Source organism: Canis aureus, chromosome 17 (genome assembly GCF_053574225.1).
Source record: "Canis aureus isolate CA01 chromosome 17, VMU_Caureus_v.1.0, whole genome shotgun sequence".
Lineage (NCBI taxonomy): Eukaryota > Metazoa > Chordata > Mammalia > Carnivora > Canidae > Canis > Canis aureus.
In genome coordinates this window covers 2,638,610-2,655,905 of record NC_135627.1, presented here as the reverse complement: position 1 = coordinate 2,655,905, position 17,296 = coordinate 2,638,610, and the positions used below count along the sequence as shown (strand labels likewise).

The window sequence follows — 17,296 nt, the reverse complement described above, 5'->3', positions numbered from 1 at the left end:
TGAGCAGTGAGGTTCTGGTTTTTACTCTCCAGCCAAGTATGGCTACTTACATGAAGTTTTAATTATTTGAAATTTAAAAGTCAGTTGCACAGGCCATATTCAAGGGCTCAGTGGCCATTTGTATTTGGGGACCACTGACGTGGACAGCCAGCTACAGAGCATCTCTCCTACAGCAAAGAGTTGTTTGGGGCAGCCCTGGGCTTGATGAGGGGAACAGGCTTCCAAGTTGTGTACCATGAAACTCGTCATCTTCCCAGCTGTCCTTAACAGAATGGAGGAAGACACTGTGTGTTTGTTCCCACAGGGCGCCCCTGGCACCGTTGGACCTCCCGGGCCGAAAGGGCTGAAGGGGGATTCTAGAGCAATCACCACCAAAGGTCAGTCTTTGGGGGCCAAGAGTCCCTGGACCCACAGCCGTTCTGTGGCTGCTCTTGTATGAGAAGCATCACACTGCAAATCCTTTCCCAGGTGAGAGAGGACAGCCAGGTGTCCCAGGTGTGCCTGGGCTGAAAGGTGATGATGGTGTCCCCGGGCGTGACGGGCTGGATGGATTCCCAGGCCTCCCAGGCCCTCCTGTGAGTAACACGAGTGTGGGGCTGGCGCGGCCCTGGTCCTGATAGGTCTCGGCCTCAATTACCCCAGGGCCCAAGTGCTGGCGCTGCGCTGAATCCAGCCAGCACAGCCAGGCTGTTTGAACCAGCAGAAACCCTGTTTGTTAGGGCACAGGGGGTGGGTGGGGAGCCCCCAGAGGGCACATGGAAGATTAGAGAGTCCACGGAGATTCCTCCTGGTGGAGCACAGAAGGCGAGCCCAGAATGGGGCCCTGAGGCAGAACCCACTGCAGGCTCTCCCCCAGGCTCTGGTGGCCTCAGATGTCCCTTGGCTTGTAGCTGGCAGTGTCCTGCCTGTGTCTTCACCTCATCTTCCCTGCATGCATGCTGCATGCAAATCTCCCCGTCTGCAGCCTCACCTTACCCTGATGGCCCCACAGACCCTGTTTCCAGAGCAGCCACATCCTCAGGTGGGGGGTCAGGACTCCAGCATCTTGTGGGGGAAGTGGTTCAGCCCGCCACATGTCCCTAGCAGAGGTTTACACCACAGTTCCCCAAGCCGGCCTGCTCGCTTCATTCCAAAGCCAGGCCTCTCTGCTCCACATGGGTCCTTCCTACCACAACACAGTCGGGTTTTCAGAGCACTTCTCTTGGGCTCATGGAAAACCCCTGGATAATTACTACCCTAGTATTGCTTTTTTAGTTACCACCCTGAAAATCATTTTCAAAAAGTTTGCTTGGCACCGCTGTCCTAGCACACCGCTGCCTCCAGCCGTGCACGAGTCTTCCAGCCTGTACACACAGGCCACTCCTGCAGCTCATCGGCATGGAGTGCGGGTCCCTGTCTGCGGTCCTCAGGTCTCAGCGGGGCTGGGAGCCTCGGGAGGGTCAGAGAGGTGGGGACGCTCAGGAGCACAGATGGGCCGCGGCCTGTGCTGGAGCATCCCAGCCTCATGCGCAGCTCTCAGGCGGACACCCTGGGACTTGCCCACATGGCTGTCCCACTGGCTCGTTCAGATATGCTCAGCATGAAGCCAGCTGCATGTTTACCCCTGCCAACATCAATCCCCTGACCCGCATTCCCACAGCCCCCTCTTATCCCTTCACTACCCCACCACCTTCTGCACCTGCTGGGCAGTGTCATCCCCGGGGATCACCCTGCTTTTTCCATCCTGTCTTGTCTCCTTGCGTCCAGTGAGCATGCTGCTCTTTCTGGCCCAAACCAAAGACTCCTCTCTTTTAACGATGGATCGCCCCTGTGAATAGGGGATACGTCCCGATGCCTGCTCAGAGCAGTAGAAACGACATGTTCCTGCTCCCATTAGTCTGAGCCTGTGCCTGACTGCCCCCATCAGAATCCTTCCCGGGAACGAAGGTTCCAACTGAGGAGGGTGGCTTGGGTGAGGACAGCAAACACTCAGATTTGTGTGCCTCCTGGGACCATCTCCCATTTGTCACTGTGATTGTTATAAAACCTGCCTTGATTCCTGTGCTTGGTTTGATGGTGACTGCAGGTGCCTGTCCATGTCTGCCCTCCTTCCGCTCTGCATCCATCACACAGAACTTGGGGGAATGGGAAGGAGAGCTGAACTATGGCTGCCTTTGAGGTTTATGTGTGTTTTAAGAGATAAACATAATTTCCACACAGGGTGATGGTATCAAAGGCCCCCCGGGGGACTCGGGTTACCCAGGAGCACCCGGTACTAAGGGCGCTCCAGGAGAAAGGGGCCCCCCCGGACTGGGCCTGCCTGGCCCCAAAGGCGAGCGTGGTTTCCCCGGAGATGCCGGATTACCTGGACCCCCAGGCTTTCCCGGCCCCCCCGGACCCCCAGGCACTCCAGGACAAATAGGTATGGAGAAACCCCCTCTCCTATCTTTCAGTCATGGGACATGGGCTCCAACACCCTCTCTATCTTTGGCAATGTGCAAATTCCCCTGGGGGCCCCGTGAGGATGCATGTTGTGCTATCAGTTCTTGGTATGTTCAAACCTCCCTGACTGTGGGGCTTTCCAGGCCCACCAGACTCAGTCTCACTTGGGTGGGCCTCTCCCTAGGGTGCTGAGGTCACAGGGGCTCTGTGCAGAAGCTCAGAAATGAGCCTGGGTTCCCTGCCAGCGCACTCCCCCGCCAGCTCACAGCCATGGGGAGGTTTCTAGCTGCCAGCTAGCTGCTGCAGAGCCATCTCACTCCTGCCTGTGTCTTGTCCCCAGACTGTGACACAGGCGTGAAAAGGCCCATCGGAGGTGACGGACAGGAGGCTGTGCAGCCAGGTACTGTAATGAGGACCAGGACACTTTGGGACACGTTAAAGCTTTTGGTTTATAAAATATGTGACTAAATCAGCAATTGCTGTGAGCTCCTGCAGCATGCATGGAGCTGCAGTAAGAAATGCAAATATGTGCAAAGCTTGGAGCTGGCGCCCTTCTGCTTCAGCTTATAATCAAAGGCAAGGCAGGTGTAATAAAGCAGAGTATTGAAGTTCTCTGCTAATATGAAGCATCAAGCTCAATATTGGTAAGAACTCAACAGATAGGTACTGTCACACTTAAGTTCTATACATGTATTTGTCTCTCTGCCCCTACGTGTGAATTGTATGAAGAGTGGTCCAGTATCTGTCAGAAGAGAATTGGGTCTAGCCATGAATAATGCTAGAAAGAACAAGGGCTGACAGATCAGAGGAGACATGTGGTGACCCTGAGCCAAGGCCCAGAGCTAGCAAAGTGGACAGAAGACGCTCCCACTGAGGCTGACGCACCCGGCGCTGAGGGCAGGAGCCTCTGGATTCCACCGAGGAATCCCATTGGGAACCCAAGATGAATCCAGGGTACAAAGGGAACGCCAGCCTCCCTCGGTCTGGATTTTGAAGAGATATGCACAGAGTGTAGGGTGTCGCAGAACATGTGGATGCAGCAGGTCCCAAGTGTGGTGTGAAAGTTTGGGTGTGATTCTCAGGATGGAGGTCAGAATGGAGAAGTGGCCTCAGGATCTGTGGGTCCCCTGCATGAAGTCGGGGCAGATATTTGGGGACAGATCAAGCATGTGGGGTGAGGGTGCAGAGTGGGCATCCTGCAGAGCCTTCAGAGCTGGGGAGGGGGTCCCTGAATGTGCATCTCTACAGGCTGGAGGCTGTACCCCCCCCCCCAGAGACTCCCACTTCCTTTATCCTGATGGCCTGGGCTGGCCAGTGTGCACCCAGAGACCTGTAATGCGGCAGAGGAGGCCACATCCCAGGCAGACAGACAAAGCACAGCTCGAAGAGCTGCTGTGCCTCCAGGGTCTCTATCAGGCAGAGGCTATACCCACTGCCCTCTGCCATGCCAACTGGAAGTGGCTGCAGCCGGGTTTCAGTTCTCATGGCTCTAAGGAGCTAAGTGCCCTGGCTAATTCTGGAAGTATTCAGAGTCACAAAGGAGAAGTCAAAGATTTCCTATGGCATCACACGCTGTCTGCATCACCAGGGAACATCTGTCACATTGGCAGACAAGGATGAGCCCGGAGCAACTTGGCTGGGCCCCCGTGTTGCCCTTGATGGGGGGAGAACGTGTCACCAGCACGGTGCTGTTTATTGACTGGGCTGACATCACTGGCATTTATGCTAAAAACTCTGAACCATTACATGATGAAATTTAACCTTTAGTTACACTGGGATCAAGATTAAATCATTAAATTACTCTAATCATAGAATGGTGGCCAGGTTCCACCACTGCTGTTTCTACCCTTGGCAAAACCCAACACCGTGGGAGTGGGTGTGACAGGTTGCCCCAGCTCACCTCTTTTCCTCTCTCTTTTCAGATTGTGTCAGAGGGCCCATGGGATCGCCAGGCCTGCCAGGACCCCCAGGACCCACAGGTAAATGGGAGGGGTCTCCCAGGCTCCTCCTCTTGCATCTCTACTGTCCCCCACCCCCCTTTGCTCCACTTCCCTCTGCCTCTGCCCTCCTCTCCACCCTGTATGTCACCATGCTCCACCACGTTGGTACCTGGGTAGGGAAGCAGGCTCTTCCTCCACACTGTGGATGGCACATGGTCACCAACCCCTCATAGAACCCCAGGCTGTAGGAGAGAATGCCCGCCACACAGAGCTCAGCCTCTGCCACGGCACAGGCATCAGGGGACACCAATGGGGGTGGCATGCCACTCTGGGATGGGAAAGGAAGCCCCCTCGACATGCAGCTTTTCTCCCTACATGTCCCAGCATTGTGGGAAGGACCTGCAGGACATGATTGTTTCTTCTGGTTTTGATGGAGGATAACAGGAATGAACAGGGCTAGCATTGTGTCCCTACGGTCCCACCTTTGTGAGCTGGTGCAAGCGGTCACCCACCCAAAGCACCCACATGATGGAGTCAGGTTCCAGGTGGCTGAGCCCAGTGTCGGGAGCCACCCACGCACCTGCTCACAAATGGCTTTTCAGATAAGGGGCAGGGTCTGGGCAACCTGGATGAAACCCAGAGTTCTATGTCCGTCAGCCCGGGACAGACAGACACACTTTCGCACCCTGGCCCCTGCAGGGCAAGGGAATGCACCTCGATTGCTCCCTGGCAGCTGACTTTGGGCTAAGAGTGTGTGGCAAGTAGCCAGCAGCTGGCCGTGGGATCTGCTGCTCCGCTCATCGTCCAGGAGGCCTTGGGCATCTTTCTCATTCCTTGTGGGACTTGGTCTTCTTAGCTAAATAGGAAGACTAATGCAGGCATTCTGGACTCCTCCAGCTTTGCAAATAATGCCCTTAATACTGCGTGTCATACGCTGTGAGTGAGGTCCTGTATAAACTGTGAAGTGCCAAGGAGGTGTGAGACAGCCCTCACGACTGGAGAAGTCCGTTGCCTTACAGTCTACATTCCAGACCATAAGGGCTCTCCCTAGGCTCAGAGTAGTCACAGGATCTGGGGACAGCAGGATGAAATGCAGAAGGATGCACATGACGCAGGGTTGTGTTCTGAGGACTCAGCATGAGTCTGTCTATCCACAGACACCAGCACAGCCACTAACCGGTGGGGCCCCAGGCACAGCAGCCAGCAGATGGTGGGTTTTCAGCAGTGACTGGGTGGAAGCAGGTCCAAAAGTACACATGAATTGAGTGCGAGGGGAGGATTTGGATCATGTTTTGACCCCATGAAGCTCAGCGAGTGCATAGATTCCACATCTCTGTTGCAGACTAATTCTCCATCCAGAAGGTGATGGTGGGCTTGCAGAAATGCTCTGTGCTGCTTCCCGCACACACAGGTCCCCTGGAAGGGCCCGGGCCCCTGACCCGGAGGCAGCAGGAGAACTGGGGGCAGCATGTCCAAGGCTCTGTATCCTATCTTCATTTTGGGTGCACCTGCCCTGAGGCCCCACTGGGATTTCCTTTCAGAGACTGACAAGTTGAGCTCCTCAAATACATCGTCACTTCAAACAACTTGAAAAATTCTATCTTTAGTCTACGGAACCTTATACTCACATAGGACATCCTCCACACAAAGCCCTTTTATTCTCTTCTCTGCCACGTCCACACTACAGACTCACAGACGTCCTGGAATTCTGAACGAGTACATTCCTGCACCTGTGGGTCTGACTCCATCCCTGTGTCTCCATCAGAGCAACAGTGTTGAGCAGCAGGGTCATGTGTTACTGAGAACTGCTCCTTCCCCATCTCCACAGTCAAGTATAGGGCTTTGTTTAAAATCACTTGGTTACACTGGGGAGAGATGGTCTAAGGGCATCATTTCATCAGTGGGGAATTTTGGATAATCTGTGCATTTATGAAGAGTGAGTAGGGCTGAGCTTATGTTCCCACACTGTGTTTTCCCAAATCCAGCCTCCCCTCAACAGGAACCTCAGGAAATGGGGCCCTCTGGGAGAGCTGGTGGGTCCCGCACAAACACCCCTGCTCTCTCCAGCCCAAGGGAAGGGTCCCACCCCTCTCTGTCCCCAGCTCCAAGATGCTGGCTTTGGCCCCTCCTACATGATAGCAAAGCGCCAGCCCACCCTCATGGCCTGCAGGGACATCTTGAAGGGGACAGGAGCCCGGAGAGGCTGGGACCCACAGTGAACCTGCACCCCTGTCCGCCTGTCGCCTTGCCAGCACCTGCGTGCACGCTGCCTCACACACTGTAGAGAGGAGGCTGCTGTTCTCACTGCTGGTATTTGCAGGAGGTCTCGGTGGTTCCTGAAGCACCTAGCGCCTAGCCGCCTGCAGTAGGCAGGTGCACTGACTGTGGTTTCCAAGAGCCTCAGGCCAGACAGGTGTGGAGACCCCCAGAAAAAAATATCCTGAGTTTGCTTCCCATATGAAAAGGTTCAGATCAAAGATGCCCAGTGGTAAAGAATCAGTTCGTTTAGCGGCTCCAAGGTTTCATCTGCTCTTCAGTCACAGGTGTTGGTTACAAGGAATACAAGTTCAGCATTTCTCAAGTCTGGGTAGACTGGCCTGGGTGCAGGTTACGGCCAACATCTGGAGGGAAGACTTCCTACCAGTGCATCTGGCAAGGGGTGGAGGGATACTGCTGGGTCGGTGGGGTTTGCGGTAGGTGTGGCCAGCTGTCAGGAGCGCCATTTCCGGTTGACATCCCCCAGCCTCATTTCCCAGGATCATAAGGACCGTGTTAGGTGGGTTCTGAACTCCCACCCTGTCATTTCGGGGGTTTGCTTGTGGGGCTCTGACGTGTGTCGTGCTTTCTTCGGGTTGTTTAGGTGCCAAGGGCCTCCAAGGAATACCAGGACTGTCAGGAGCTGACGGAACACCGGGGCTCAGGGGTCTCCCAGGAGACCCAGGTCGCGAAGGATTCCCAGGACCCCCAGGTAAGGCAGGGTTGAACCCACACACACACACAGCCCCTTATGCTCGGGAGGTGACTGCATGCAACGTCGGTGCCCCCACGCTCTTGGCTTTGGACGCTCAGAAACAGGCTTGATGAGCACTTTGTTCTTGTGGTTGGGAATTTAAAAATTCTCTACCTTTCCATCACTAATGTTATGCTGGAGTTTTGCATAAGATCCCTACAGCACCTGCAGGAAAGAAAGAGACAGGTACAGAACGATTTCTCTGGTGGATGTCAGACACTCCAAAGGCCACATGATGCTGTCCTCTAATGAGGCTGTCCCCAAAGGCACAATGCCCTCAGGTCATCGATTCCAGCCTGCTGACCACTCACCAAACAGCAAAGGGCACGGCACTGCCTGCTTACTCTTTAGCTTGCACTCTTCTGAGCAAGCCGTTACCTCTGCATTCAACACAGCAAAGAATTTCCAGAAGCCATGACTGGCTAAAAGAGCATAAGCCTTTTTCCTGGAACTGGAGGGAAATGAATGTGTCACCAGCAATGAACTGTGGGAGACCTACAAAGACATGTCGGCCTGCTCGCTGATACCTGTCTCCGAACACACTTGCCCCAGGCAGCTCCAGCTCCAGAGGCGTGAGCGGTCATGGCTGTCACTTGGTGCGTAGAGGCACACACGATGCAGAATTGTGTTGTTGACACAGGACTAACAAGGTCCTTGAGGCCACCCAAGACCAAACATCCAAGTGTCCTGGTCGGTGGTTTCCCCAGCCTGTAGTGGAGTCGCTCTTGTCATCCAGCACTTGTGAAATGTTGAAACTCGTTGCTACAAAGTCCTTTGTCAGTGGGAATGAAATCTTGCTTGCGGTGAGTTCTGGCTGCCTGTCCCCTGAGCCAACTACTCTGCACGAGCACCCCTCACGTGGGGAGCCCACGGCTGCATCACCCCCTTTGCCACAGAACGAATGGACAGAGCAGCCCCCCAGAGTGCAGATCTCCATGCTCTCGGCTTCGTGACCTCTGGCTGGTCCACATTCCTTACAAACCAGGCTCCGGAAACCAAAGAGAACGCTCCTGACATCTAGACTGTCACACAGACCAGAGACCCTTAGCCAGTACTTGCGGCAAAGACTGACTGAATTTTGCCTCCGGCTTGTCTCACAGCGTGGCAGCTGGTTTAACCCTAACCACAAGCCCAGGTCAACCCGGTGGACTTTCTCCCTGGAGTCAGTGCTCCAGCCCATGAGACTGCCCGCAGCTTTCATCCTGTCGCCTCTCATGCCACGTATGTCTCCATGTCTTGCAAGATCTGGAGGCGTGCTCCCTGTGTATCAAGGCGCTGGCAAAAACCTGCTCTGCAGGGAAACACGGGACAGTTTTCATACCACCACCACAGTAGATACCGCCTGTATCACTTTGATGCCCTGCTTGGAGCACTCAGACACCTAGGAGATAAGGCTTTGTCCCTCCAGGGATGTCACACACACTAGAGCAAAGTGTGAAGTTCTTGGGAGCATAATGATCCGTTAGTACCTGCCTGCCTTGAATGGAAGGGTACCTGGTCCTCCACTGTGGTGCCAGCCATGGGGGCGCAAACGGTCCAGACTGTGCACCTGCCGTAGAGGAGTGTGGGGGGTGCCTGTCACCGGGAGACTCTGGGAGTTGACAGTATTTGTAGGAAGCCTGTTCTGTACTGAAACGTGAGCCTTTACCTGAAGAGGGAGATTGGGGTAGAACAGAGGAAAGAGGTTAACAAGGAACTGGCCTATTATTCAGTTTTGGAGCATGTGTCACTTTTGATAATACGGAATATCCGGTACTACTACCACATGTGCAGAAGAAAGGAAATGCCCAGCTGCAGAGGCTATCTCTGGTGTTCGTGAAAAAAACACACCACTGAAACTCTGGCATAGGGGCCAGCTCAGGAATACTCCCAAGAGGTCCAGATCCTCTCTTCTGTGTTCCAGCCATGGCCTTTGGGATCAACCTGTCTTCCAGACAGGTTGTGGTGAGCTTTGTTGTCCTAGGAAAAGCCTGGGACCCCACGTCCACAGCCTTGTTTGTCAGGCCCACCACACAAAAGGGACAGGCAGTGCCTTCCTTCCCGGCACGCCTCGGCCCAGGCAGCAGTGGCCTCGGAAAGCTGTCCTTCTGAGCTGACATGAGATGGCCCTCTCTTGGAGTTTAGTCTGAGGTCACATCGGAGGGTAAGGGCGCAGACAGGGGAAGTCACCCAGGAAAGGCTCAAGCATGTGACAGCCACCAACCATGCAGACAGCTGACAGTTCAACAGAGGGCTCTTGGTCTCCCTTTAGAGCGTTTCCAAATGGCCTGACAGCCAGGGAGGCAGAGCCCAGGCTCCAAAGGATCTGATTGTTCCCACCCCTGGGTTTCTGTTCTCACTTGCACACAGAGCCTGGAAGGTCCATTTGTGAACCATTTGTGGGGATCATCTGTACAACAGGGAGCCCATGAATCATGAAGATCCATGTCTAAGACGCAGATGGTTCTAATGCCTCCATGTTAGCTGAATTGTAGGGCTGGGGGCCAGATGGTGGGGGGGACCAGGATGCTGTGGGTCCCAAGGTGGGAGACAGGGCATGAGCGGAGGCCCTCACACAAACCTTGCTGTTTCCAGCCTCTACCTGATACCTCTCTAGGACCATCATGATACTAACCTGCAGTTACGGGGATGACCTGTGTTTTCTTTCAGGGTTCGTGGGGCCCCGAGGATCCAAAGGTGCAGTGGGCCTTCCTGGCCCAGATGGACACCCAGGTCCCACTGGTCTGCCAGGCCCTGTTGGGCCCCCAGGGGACAGGGGCCTTCCTGGAGAAGTTCTGGGAGCCCAGCCCGGGCCCCGAGGAGATGCTGGACTGCCTGGACACCCCGGGCTGAAGGGCCCTCCTGGAGAGAGAGGTCCACCTGGATTCAGGGGTAAGTCCTCATGGCAGCAGGGGAGCAGGCAGCCCAGTCCCGCTGAGCGGTGGCTCCCAAGGGCACGTCCCAAGTCCCTCCTAGGAATTTGGTAAAAAGCCACAGGCTGTGTGGACAGTGTGGTTGCCTTCTGTTCCCCACACTCAGTACCAGTATTCCTTCAGAGTGTTTTAGGACAAAAATCACCATCCTGTGTTTACGTTCAGTAGCCAGGAAAGGATGGTCCTTGGAGACTTTTACAAGTAGAGACTAACCATGCACACTCCCCCTTCTGACGCTGGGTGTGAACTGGGGTGGGGGGCCTCACCCGAGCCTCCAGCAGAATGTGTGCCGTTGGTGTGAAGAGCAGAGACCATGCTTAGGGAGAGGGCTAGGCGAGAATGACGTGAGCACAGCTTAACAGGCTGGTGTAAAACATTTCAATGTCCACAATATCGTCAGTGTATGTGTACAAGGTAGAAAGATGGCTCACTGATGAGTGAACAGGGCGTCAGATGGCTCTGTGTTTCCAGTTCATGCAAAACTGACGTCCAAACCCCAAACACCCTCGTTCTGATGAAGACGGTGTCACTGAGGAGCAAGCGTTTACGTTCGGTGCAACACACACTGGAGAGCACCAGACCCTGAGTGTTCCCGATCAGACAGGAAGATGCAGGAAGAACTGAGACTTTAAGAAGCAGCTGCTTGTCTGTTGACGGCATGGTTGTCAGTCCCCTCCCCAAGCCCAGGCACAGGGGGCCTCCTCTGTGGTGGAGGAGGCGGGTGCCACTCCCTCCAGTGCCATCGGACCTTGCCCCGCAGCCTTTACATGGGAGTACTCCAGCGGATGAAGCCTGGCTCTGGACAAGCTCAGGAGCGCGCCGGTTGGTTTTCAGATGAGCCTGTCAGTTTCCAGAAGTTCCCGCACATACATCCGCACGCTTATACATACACGCACGTGCAGCTTGTGCAAGCGTGATGGCAGACCCATGTGCATGCACACGGAGCCCCACGCGTGTGCCCACACGCTCACACTCCTACACGTGCTCACATGCCCACTCTCACACACTCACGTCCACACATCCACAGTCACGCTCTTAGACACACACACACACATCAACCCCCTGAGGCACACAGGCCCGTGGATGCAGCCATCCAGCAGTGGAGACCCACTGCCGGGACAACTGGGTCTGTCCCTGCCAACGTGGCTACGGCCTGGGGAGCTTCAGAGCAGCAGGCGTGGTGGTGGACAGCTGGCCGCACTGGTGGGGCAGCTTCGTGAGCAGCAGCTCCCCTGTGGCTGTTGAAATGAGTGGCGGGCCCCATGTCCTCAACAATCAGCATTGCTGTCTGGTTGCAAAAACCACCACAGGCTCTTCACAGAGGACCCTTCAGATTTTTTTTTAAGGTTTTATTTATCTAATCATGAAAGACACAGAGAGAGAGGCACAGATCGAGGGAGAAGCAGGCTCCATGCAGGGAGCCCGATGTGGGACTCGATCTCGGGACTCCAGGATCATGCCCTGAGCCGAAGGCAGTGTTAAACCGCTGAGCCACCGGGGCTGCCCCAGATAGATTTTTTTAAATCTATTCCCCGCAGACTTTTGCTGTTTGAGTAGAACAGCAAACGGCAACGGGTTGACTCTGGAGCCTGTGGAAGTTTCCCGCCATCGATGTCCCATCGGGGACCAGCTTGCTCAGGCAAACTTTTGTTCGGTAGAAGTTCTGACTTCAGAGCATCAAAGCTTTAAGAACCTGTTTCCATGTCAGTCCAGCCCAGCTGGGCAGGGGAGCCATGGGTGGGGGGAGGGGGAGGGGAGCCTCACAAGGCCGCAGGCGCCCAGATGCAGCCTGTGTGCTGGCAAAGAGCCTCCATGTGAAGCAGGGACCCAGGTCCCCGAGTTAGAGTCATTTTGCTGAGAGAAGCAGACTTTTTGTAGGTGTTCCTTTTTAGTAGATGTTCCAAAATGGAAATTGGCTTAAAATATTGAGTTCTCATGTCACAATAGACAGCTGAAGGAGCAAGCCTCCAATGCCTGAGGTTTTTAAGGACGCTGAAGTAGCCTTGTTCGGTTTGGACTCCGCGTGCCACCTGTCCTGCCCACCACCTGCCCCTTTGAGGGAGGTGCTCCAGAAACCGAGCTGGCAGCCTCAGCTCCCGTGACCTTCCTGGCCCGGCTCTCTCAGGTCAGCAGCCTGGAGGGCTCCTGGTGGTAAAGCTCCGTCCATGCTCTTGGAGGAGCCTGGTTGGTGGCAGGAGCCTGATTCTCCAGCTAGACTTGACGCCTCCAGCACTGCCTGCTGCCCAGACTGTCAGCACCACACACACGATGCCCTCTCTGTAGCTGGTAACTCCAGAGGCAGAAGCCGAGCCATAGAAGTGCCCTCGTATACCGAAATAAAACTGGAGAACGTAAGGACTTGCATCCGTGCGTCTCTGAGAATCTCTTTGCAGACCTTTCTCTCCCATTCTGCCTTGCATTAGATAACTGGGACACACGCTTCCAAGTCAGATTCTGGGTTGGTCCAAGACTAGCCTGGTTCCCTTTGTTGATGACCCTCCCCTCTGCCCCCCCAACTTGTCCGCCCCTCTGCTCAGGTCAGCCACACACTCTGTAGGATGGTCATGGGCTAAATGAGCAGGTGTGCTTCAGAGTCACTGGAGAGGACTGTGAAACGGGCATCACCCCTCCTATCCGTATTAACTGGAGGAACCTATGAACTTTAAAGTCTGAGAAGAAGGGATCCCTGGGTGGCACAGCGGTTTGGCGCCTGCCTTTGGCCCAGGGCGCGATCCTGGAGACCCGGGATCGAATCCCACGTCGGGCTCCCGGTGCATGGAGCCTGCTTCTCCCTCTGCCTGTGTCTCTGCCTCTCTCTCTCTCTGTGTGACTATCATAAATAATAAATAAAAGAAAAAAAAAAGTCTGAGAAGAAAAGAAAGACCCAGGAGTTCAGTAGTGGAAAAACGAACAAACCAAAAAGCTAGAAGAAAATCTATGCTTATGTGACCCATGGATAGGGCAGGATGTTATAAACATAAAAGCAAGTGAAGAAACTGCATGTGCACACACATATATAGAGAGTGCATAATATTTGCACATGAATACTAATCTTCCCGTCAAAAACAAAATGAAAATTTGGTCAGCAAAATAGAGTAGACCTTATAAGAGCTATGGAGGAAATTGGTCCATGTATATGAGGAATACTAACATCCATAAGAAAAATACCAAGATCCTCAAAGGAAGATAGTAGCAAGGAACAAAAATTTCATTAAAAACCAAACAGTAGGAGAAAGAAATGTAACTCACAGTCCACCCCACCTGTGACGCAGCTGCTCTCCGGCACTTCCTGCCTCCCACCCCCATCCTGCCTGCCAGACTCCCAGTTCTGGGTCAGCATCAGCCCACGGCTGGGGGTGCCCCGCAGGAGGACAGGCATGTGCAGACGCTGGAGCACACGGCCATAGTGTATACTAGCGTCGCTCTGCCCCACGAAGTCAGTGTCTGGGCACCTTCCTGAAGAAACAGCCTACAATCCAGACACCGATGTGGGCACCAAACACCGCTCCCTCGGTTGCTACTTGTAAGGACAGAGACAGGTGGTGATGAATATGTCCCTGATGTGGTACTGCTACGCACAGAGCCGTGTAAAGTGTAAAGTACAGGGCGCCAGTGGCTGAGTCAGTGAAGCATTTGCCTTCAGCTCAGGTCATGATCCCTGGTCCTGGGATCGAATTCCGAATCGGGCTCCCTGCTCAGTTAGGAGTCTGCTTCTCCCTTTCCCTCTGCCCCTCCTCCAACTCTTCTCTCTTTCTCAAATACATAAAATCTTTAAATAAAATGTAAAGAATATTTTTAAATGTAGCAAAATGCTCAAAATATAACAAGTGAAGAAAAGCCAAAAATTGAACACACGGCAAGTTGTCAGGTCTGCCAATGTCTGTTCCTCGGTGCATTGTGTGACGAGAAGCCAGAAGGAAGAGTATGGGGGCATTATTGGTCATTGTCTCTGGGTGGTGGCTGGAGTCCCTGTGATCTTGTACTTCTGTGGATGCTCCAGGTTTCTCACTGCCCAGAACATAATGAAACCCCGTGTGTATAGAATGAGCCTGAGAGGTAGATGTTGGCAGTGAACTGTATAGGGTTGGCCTCATGGCGCTTGTCTTGATCCCCACAGGAAGCCAGGGCATGCCAGGAATGCCAGGCCTGAAGGGCCAGCCAGGCTTCCCAGGACCCTCGGGCCAGCCGGGCCTGCCCGGGCCACCAGGACAGCATGGCTTCCCAGGAGCTCCCGGCCGGGAGGGGCCCTTAGGGCTGCCAGGAGCCTCAGGTCGCGGAGGTAAGGATCCCTTCCCCCAGGGAGTTCTCAAACTGAGCTCCAAGGCACCCCCAAAAGCCGTAGGGTTTCCAAAAGTATCCCACATGAGCAACTTAAGAGACATTTATTCTCACAGACCTCGAGGCCGGACGTCTGCCATCAAGATGCCAGCAGGGCAGGTCTCTTCTGAGGCCTCTTTCTTTGGCTTGCAGATGGCCATCTCGTCCCCGGGGTCCTTCCCTGAGGGTGTCTAGGTCCTGATCTCTTATACAGACACCAGTCACATCTGATTAGGACCCATTTCTCTGTAATCACCCCTTTAAGGACCCAGGTACTGGGGCTTAGGATTTCCACACATGAAGGTACGGGGACGACACAGCTCAGCCTGTAACAGGTTTCACAAACAGGGCATGGATTTTGCCAAACAAGAGCTCAAACCGCTGAGAAACCCATTCATCCTCATACCTGTTGTATATTGAGGTTCTGGATAGGATTTCAGTAGGAAACAAAATGAAATTTCCAACAGAACTTCAAAAACACTGCTCTGCTTTAAGGAGGGGGACCTAACTTGTTTTCTGAAAGTGGCAGATGTGAGGAAGAAAGGATGGTGCTTCCTGCTGGGGGAGGCGGGTGGGGGCAAGACACTTGGAGATGAAGCCGTCCCAGAGCCCCTCCACGTGGAAGCTGGTTCAGGGTGACCAGCCCCCGGAACATGTAGCTCTTCCAAGTTTGTTCATCTTTTTCTGCTTTCCTCCTCCTCTGCTTTTCAGGTCTGCCTGGAGACAGAGGGGACCCAGGGGACACAGGTGTCCCCGGCCCTGTGGGCATGAAGGGTCTGTCTGGCGACAGAGGTGACCCCGGTTTGCTGGGTGAACGAGGCCCCCCAGGAAGTCCTGGATTTAAAGGAATGAGTGGAATGCCTGGTATCCCTGGGCAGAAAGGTAACGGTGGGCAGATGGGGCACTCCCTGAGGTGGGTACCGGGTTAGTCTGGGACTCAGGATGGCCATGCCAGGAGAGCCTAGCCCCACTCAGTGGCAGGCCAGGGCCCCTGGGAGGCATCCTGCCTCAGAGAATAGGCCAGTGCTGCTAGGCTGGCTGTGGCTAGCTGTGGCTGGCATGTCCCCAAATGCCGATTTACTCAGGTAATGAGAGTGAGGGAGCAGGACCTTGTCTCTGCATGGGAGATTTGTAGAGAGGCCTCTCTGGACCCTGGTGTCAGATCAGGAGGCTGGTTGGTTATGACAAACCCAAAACCGAGGAAAATGCTTGGTGGCTGGGACAGATTTATTTGCACACAAACCAAGGCCAAGTAGCTGTGGGGCCACACAGGGATCTCTCTCTCCAGTGTCCTTTCTGGGATTCCTGCACTGGGTGCAGGGTTAACCTCAGGTCATGACCTGTTCCCAGCAGCCACAGACACAAGTTACCATCCATCTTCCTTGCATCTTTCCTACGACCACCGTACATTTACCTCATGTCTTGTCCCCACGGCGAGTTGTCAGGCAGGCTGACTCTGCTGTGGCTCAGTCTGTTCGCAGGCAGCAGACAAGCCCCTTATAGGGATGGTGTCCCGAAAATCCTTATTTTAGGCTAGGGATCTGAGCATCTCCTGTGAGTCACGCTACAAGAATGTCATGGATAAGCAAGACGAAAGACCCCGTGTGCTTATCCATGGCTAACCCAGCACTTCTTTCCTTCCCTCTGAAGGTGGGAGAGGCTCGCCCGGGATGGATGGCTTCCAAGGCATGGTGGGGCTCAAAGGAAGACCCGGGCTTCCAGGAAATAAAGGAGAGGCCGGATTTTTTGGAATTCCAGGACTGAAGGGTCTGGCTGGTGAGCCGGGTGTGAAAGGTATGTGCACCTCTTTGAATGCCTTTCTGGAGGGTGGGGACTCCCTTTTATGGGGTGTTGCACTCCTGAAAGCGAATCCTCCAAGAACCCAAAAGCTAGGCACAATCAGAAAGAAGGAAACTAACAAAAATTAGAAGACTATCCCGGCCTCAGCCCACCAGCTGTCCTAAGGGAAGAATCCAACCAAAGGAAGTATTTGGGTTTGTATTCAACAAAAGGTGTTATCCAGGTGTCATTGAAGGCAACCCCGGTTTCAAGCCCACAACATGATGGGTATTTGTATGATGTGCTGACATGGTCACCATGTAAGTCTAGTTTGCACCTGTCACCACAGAGTCACAGAACTTTTCTGTGATGACAAGGACCTTTCAGATCCACAGTTATAGCGACTCTCGGATATGCAGTTCAGTATTAACAGCTGTCGTCGCCCTGCTGTATGTCATATCCCCGTGGCCTGTTGATTTTATACAAAGGAAACTTTTAAGAACAAAAAGGCAGCTCCATTAAGGACATCTTAATAGTTGTAAGAAACCTCCCACTCTGATTATTCCTGGTGGACATGAGGCCAGGGGAAGCCAAGGGAAGAGCAAGAGGTCAGTCCTATAGGAGAAGAGTGCCATCTGACAAGCCAGGGACACAGCGTCCCAGGTTGGGACACCACACCAAGGTCGTGACCCACAGACATGAGGCTGGGGCAAGCCCTGGCGCAGGCAGGCATCTCAAGACCTGGTGGGAGACCTGCATTCAGAGGGTGTGTGGCAACAAGCCACAGTTTCACGACTTTTGTTCAAACACCCTTGCTCTGAAAGTTTCACCGTGGCCTCTAAAATCGTAACCACCGATAGCAAGTGTTGATGCAGGCGTGCTCACCGCACGCTGCTGGTGGGGATCCGGGTAGACGT

General features: G+C 54.1%; 1 protein-coding gene across 3 annotated transcripts in view; it reads left to right on the top strand.

Moving 5' to 3' along the window:
- The window catches only part of COL4A2 (collagen type IV alpha 2 chain), a 169,972-nt gene that overhangs the window by 135,201 nt on the left and 17,475 nt on the right, over positions 1-17,296 (top strand). For all 3 annotated transcript variants that reach the window (XM_077854964.1, XM_077854963.1, XM_077854962.1), the window contains exons 23-32: positions 305-377; positions 469-575; positions 2,200-2,401; positions 2,762-2,821; positions 4,344-4,400; positions 7,222-7,329; positions 10,021-10,242; positions 14,401-14,562; positions 15,312-15,482; positions 16,251-16,394. In XM_077854964.1, the coding sequence (XP_077711090.1) occupies positions 305-377; positions 469-575; positions 2,200-2,401; positions 2,762-2,821; positions 4,344-4,400; positions 7,222-7,329; positions 10,021-10,242; positions 14,401-14,562; positions 15,312-15,482; positions 16,251-16,394 (1,306 nt within the window). The remainder of the gene's footprint in view (positions 1-304; positions 378-468; positions 576-2,199; positions 2,402-2,761; positions 2,822-4,343; positions 4,401-7,221; positions 7,330-10,020; positions 10,243-14,400; positions 14,563-15,311; positions 15,483-16,250; positions 16,395-17,296) is intronic.